The following is a 6000-nucleotide window of genomic DNA, read 5'->3' on the forward strand; positions in this document are numbered from 1 at the left end:
AGGATGATTTGAAAGTTTCCCCTAACATATTTTCTGACATCAAATATTGCAGGATTGTGTATTTCTATTACATTTCAGTATATGTTAAAAAAAATAGTAAGGCAAAAATAAAGTAAAGCTGCTAGATATTTCTCCAGTACAGTATGGTAAAGATCAGAAGTATCACAACACTTTATGGTATTTGAAAAAGCATGTCCTCCCACACACTGCTGGCAGGAGTATAAAATGACATCAATTTTTAAAGAACAATTTGGAATTATCTATGCAAATTACAAATTCACATGCCCTTTGAGCCTGTGTCTTAACTTTCAGGAATTTATCCTATGGACAAAAGCAAAAATAATGTACCCATATAGGATATTCACTAAAGCATTTCTATAGGTGAGACAACATAAGTAAATAAATAAATAAAAATTTAAAGGTGTTGTTTTTTTAAAAACAGTGGAATATTATGCAGCTGCATACAAGAATTTGGTAGCTCTTTATAGACTCCTACAGAACAATCTCCACAGCAGGCTTGCTGGTTTAAAAAGCAAGTTTGGGGACAGTATTACTGCACTGTTTCTGTTACTGTTTTCTTGCAAATATTTATGATATGCTTATAAATACACAAAATGTCTCAAAATGACACACAAAATACAAACAACTTTGGTTACATCAAGGAAAAAGAGCAAAATGCCCAGGAGATGGAGAAAGACTTGTTTGTGTAGCTTTTAAACTTTAAACCATCATTTGATTATTACCCTCAGAACATATCAATTTAAAAGTGTCATATTCATACACAAAAAGCTTTCAAATTATTGGTTTGGAAGACCTCTCAAATTTTCTTCCAAACTTAAGATTGTATGCTATTCCAAAATTTCAAAGTTTAATAAAAAGAAATGCTATGCTTGTCTTTATTCCTTTTCCACAATCAGTACTTGATGAAAGAATCATTCTTGGATTTAATAGGCTTTTTTTTCTCATTTCTAGCACAAGACCCCATCCTCCTCAGCTAAGAGTTCCACTAGCTGAAGTCCGCGGCCTTACCCCAAACAGCTCTTCAGTTTATGCAACAGAAGACATATTCCTGGAAGGTTATAGTCTAAATTGTAACATAAACAGTAGACATTTACTGTGCCAGAATAATTTTTTTCTAAAAGATGCTGTCATAATAAATAGGATAGGAGAATTTAGCTGCCTTCTAGGGCTTTTCATCTCCTCTAGTTTAGGAGCTAGGACATATTTATATGTAAAAACAACGATCACGCTAGGAAGGATATTATAGATGGCAAATACATAGTACTGATAAGCAATCCCTCAAGAAATTCAGAAGGAAACATCCCATCTAAAGTGGGCAGGAAAAGCTTCAACAAAGAAACAGAATCTGAGTTGGGCTTGATGGATGATCCAATTTCAACAAGCAAGGGGCTGCAGAGGAAGGAACGTTCAGGGGGTTTGGGAACAAGTGAGCAGGCCAGTCTGGACAAAAGGAGGCTCTAAGTGATAGGAGTGCTCCTAGCTCCTGGAAGCCCACGTAATCAGTCCCTGACACCCGCCTCTATCCTTCCCAGGCCCTGGATTAATTATGAGTCTTCCTAATATTTCCCAGAGTGGTCATTTCTTCTACATTCTTACCACCTCCACACAATCCACACCCCCATTCCCGCCCTCTGCAAAGGTCTCCAGACTCATCCTCCTGTTTCCCATCTTCCCCCATTCCCAATTCACAGTACACAACTCATGACATTTGTTATTTTATATGCATAACCCACTCACCTCAAACATGCCAACCGCTAACTACTGCCTACAAAATAAAATCATTCTCTTTCTCAGGCCTTCTAACATCTGCTCTCTATCCACCTCTCACTCCATCGCTGGACTCACACTCCCTAATATGCAAATTTCATGCCTATGCCCCTGCTGTTCCTTCTACCTGGAAAATATTCCTTTTTATGTTCTCACGCGGGGCACATGTAGTGGTAAAGACTGTGTATACTACAGTTCATATAAATAACACCCCCCACCACCACTGATGAGCAGTGCACAATCTCTGCAACCTTCCAAAGATAACTTGTTTCCATGCTCTTCCCCCACTGTGAAGGCCAAATTGCGTCTCAGAACAACTCAGTTGTGATCAGTTTGCCTCTGATTTTCCTATATCACCAACTTAACACCATTTCTTTCTTTCTTTCTTTTTTTTTTAAAGTTACAATATTTGGAATACCAACAGTGCCTTGAACACAGCAGCTACTCAGAAAGAATGCTTGCAAATGGAGACAGGACTAGTTAAGAAAGGCAGATTGTGGGCGCAGCTGGGTGGCTCAGTCAGTTAGCATCTGCCTTCAGCTCAGGTCAGGATCCCAGGGTCCTAGGATAGAGACCAGCATCTGGCTCCCTACTCAGCAGGGAGCCTGCTTCTCCCCTCTCCAAGTAGTTCCCCTACGTGCACTCTCTCCCTTTCTCTGTGTCATCTAAATAAGTACAATCTTTTTAAGGAAAGGGAAAGGAAAGGAAAGAAGGGCAGATAGTGGTGAAACCATAAAGACCCTTAAAGGCCAAGAAAAAAGTTTTGGCTTTATCTGGCAGGCACCAAATATAGTCAGATGATCAGAATGATGTTTCAAAAAGACTAATTTCAGCAACAACAAGCAAGCAGGGTTTGAGAGACTATTGCTGAAGTGCCCGTGTAGAGGCCCTATCAGTCAGAGGGGGCCTATGGGAGGCTCCCCTATGACTTTCAGCCTCCTCAGCTACTCACTCATCCTTCAGCTTATCTGTCTGGGATTAGAGGTTGGCTTTCATATACCTACACTTGGGAGAGTGGAGCTTAAAACTGGACCTTTAAGCCAAGAAAAACATGCTTTTGCCTGAAATATCTGGGTATCTAGGAAACAGTTCTGACTTGGATAATTGCATACATATATAAAATAAACACACACAAATCAAGCATCCCTCTTCTTCTTCCTCCACTTCTTTTGCAGTCCCAGGAAGTCTAACTCAATTCTCCTGTTTCCTTTGCTAATGTAGTTTGAACTTTCACTAATCTTAGAATTCCACAATTACTAGTGAATCGTTTCTGGGCCAGCTATCGCTCATTTTCCTATGGTCCGCTAGAAGAATCAAGGGCACTTATGTATTTAGATATATAAATTCATTTCATTGTACTGATGGAGTACTAAATAAGTAATTCTTCTCTGTAAATCAAAAACTCAGAGAACATAATACAGTCAACAAAATTAGTTTACTAATGAATTTCCTTTTAAAGCATGTATCTTGGATTTCATGCCAAGATATCAATGTATCAGTAATGGACTCTGTGGTACTAGACAATTTTATTTACTACTTCTTAGTTTAAAAAACAATCTTCACTCTCCAAAGGAAGAATATTATGTGTAAGTAATGCACTCAACCTCACAACACATAATATCATTGGAAACATGCACATGTCTAACAGGAAAAGACGATCAGGCACAACCTAATTTTAAAAATGAATGGAGGAAAAATAAATAAATAAAACAAATAAAAATGAATGGAGGGGGGCCTCTTAAAACAGTATCAAAGGGGCACCTGGGTGGCTCAGTCCGTTAAACATCTGACTTCAGCTCAGGTCATGATCTCAGGGTCCTGGGACCAAGCCTCACATGGGGCTCCCTGCTCAGCCCAGAATCCGCTTGTCCCTCTCCCTCTGCCCCTCCCCACACTTGTGCTCTCTCTCTCTCCCTCAAATAAATAAAAAATGTTTAAGTTAACAAAAAATTTTTAAAAAATCAAAACAGAATATACAATTTTGTGTTTGTGCCCAAAGAGACTGTCTCCCTTGAAAATCCAACTTTACTATTCATTCCTCCTGTCAAATATGCAAAATAAACTCACTAGTACTAAAAACAGAAGTCTGTTATCTCCATTGAAAAGGCAAACACGATAGAAGGAAAGATTCAAATATTTTCCTTGCATCCTAATAAACTGAAAAGAAAAGCTATTAACTACTTCAATACTGTTTCTGGATTTCGGGCAGTTTAAATATTTCTTCTTTTCCAAGGTAGTGATTTTTCCCCCCTCCCTATACTGAAGATCCTTCTGAAAGTCACAGTGTGTAACTTTGGTACTAAACGATGGACAGGTGCTTTGCTAACTCCATTGGAAAAGAAAAGAGAAAAGGGCACAGACATCCATTATTTAGTCTATCGTTAAGTTAATCTCTTTTATAACAATTCCATTAAAGTACATACTATGCAAAGTGTATGCAATGTGTGACCAACGTATTTCACCATAACAAGACTTCCATCTTTCCAAACGCCACCAAAAATTGGCAAAAATTCAAGCTGCTCTTAGCCCAAGGTTAAATCGTTGACTACTAACAATAAAAGTTTAGGGACATCTAGTTAACTAGTTGCTATTTGCTCCAAAGTAAACTAAAAGATGGGGGAGGCTTGTTTATCTCTACCTGCCCCTCCCCATGCCTGGCGATTCACCCTCAAGAGGCGGATCTAGTGTATGGACCACAGCCGCCTGGTGCCAGGAAAATAGGAGCGGGAAGTGAGGGCCCACCCGTCCCCTGGCTGGCCTCGCTGGGCCCGGAACCGGCCTGGCTCGGCCTCCCCGAGGCAAACAGGACGGAGACGGGACCGACGGACGGGACGGACAGAACGCGACAGGACGGACGGGACGGGCAGAGAAGCTGTGCGTCCTACCCGGAGGGCTCCCTCCCAGGGCCGGCGGAGTACCTGCTCCGGTCATCCAGGCTGCGGTTGTCGGCCGCCGCGGCGCGCCAGTCCGGCAGGGTGCTGGCGCACAGCACCACCATGGACACGATCACAAACACGACCGACACGCTAGCCAGGATCTGCGCGGCCAGCGACGACGTAGGCTCCTCGAAGGTCCGCCGCATGCGCTCGAGCCAGCGGCGGGAGGGGGCCGCCTCGGCACCGCCAGGTCGCGCCTCGTCGCGGCCCAGCGCGCCCGGCTCGTCGGCCGAGTAGAAGGTGTAGGTGTCGGACATGCGGTCGTCGAGGCGGCGCTGGCAGCAGTACTCGAGGTGCGCGCCCTCCAGGCCCCAGTAGATCATCTCGTTGTAGAAGGAGAGCTCGCACATCCGCGGCGCGAAGCGCAGCTTGCCGTGGCCGCGCACGTAGAGCAGGATGAAGCCGAAGGCCTCCGAGTGCCGGTCGAAGAAGTACTCGTTGCGCTCGCGGTCGTAGTCGTCGCACACCTCGAGCACGTCGCGCTCGGAGCGGCAGCCGTGCAGCCGGCTCACGCGGCGCAGCGGGAAGTCCTTCAGCAGCTCCCGGGACAGCGAGTACCGGGCGCCGCCCACGTTCAGCACCACCGAGGCCGCCCTGCTGCGCCCGAAGGTCATGGCTGGCCACCCCGAAGCCCCGAGGCCCGAGGCCGCCGCCGCCGCCCAACCCCGGCCGCCGCGCGGGGCCTGCCTGCCGTTGGCCGACGGGGGAGCGCGCCGTCGGGGCCCGCGGACCGGCTGGCCGGCTCTCGCTGCGGGCTCTGCTCTTGCCCTTCGCTGGCCCGGAGACCCCTCGGCTCCAGTGTCCTCTTCAGCCTGGCGTTGCTGCTAGCGACGCTCCCTCGGCGCGGCGGCACCTGCAGGTGGCCGGGGAGTCCCCTCAGGCGCCAGCGCTGCGCGCCCACTGGCCGGGAACAAGGCTGTCAGCGCCCGGGGATGCCCCCCTGCGAGGCCGGCGTGTCCTTTCAGACCGTGGCGCGGCCCCCCAGCCCCCGAGGGGCGCGGGCGCCGGGAGGAGGCGCGGGTGCAGGGTGGCTCCCCGTCCCCGGCGCTCCTTCTGGCCGCGGCTCCAGCAACCGCCCCGCCGCCGTCCAGAGGCGAGAGGCAAAGTGAGCGGGTTCGGAGGCGGCGGAGAGCCGGCTCCGCGAGGCGGGGGCGGGGCCTCCTCGCGGTTCCCCCGCCTCGCCTCCCCGCTCTGCTCGGCTCACCTCCCTCCGCGCGCCGCCCTCTTCTTCCCACCCGCGCCCGCACCTCCCGGGCTCGCGCGCCTGGGATTCCCC

General features: G+C 47.7%; 1 protein-coding gene across 6 annotated transcripts in view; it reads right to left on the minus strand.

Moving 5' to 3' along the window:
* KCNG3 (potassium voltage-gated channel modifier subfamily G member 3) overlaps positions 1–5402 on the minus strand; it is a 70367-nt gene extending 64965 nt beyond the window's left edge. For 4 of the 6 annotated variants that reach the window (XM_082743304.1, XM_082743305.1, XM_082743300.1 and 1 more), the window contains exon 1: positions 4674–5402. In XM_082743304.1, the coding sequence (XP_082599430.1) occupies positions 4674–5338 (665 nt within the window). In that variant the 5' untranslated portion in view covers positions 5339–5402. The remainder of the gene's footprint in view (positions 1–4673) is intronic. The other 2 variants (XM_082743302.1, XM_082743303.1) reach the window with 1 other exon arrangement.
* Between the last annotated feature and the right edge of the window lie 598 nt (positions 5403–6000).

Source organism: Mustela nivalis, assembly GCF_964662115.1.
Source record: "Mustela nivalis genome assembly, chromosome: 8".
NCBI lineage: Eukaryota > Metazoa > Chordata > Mammalia > Carnivora > Mustelidae > Mustela > Mustela nivalis.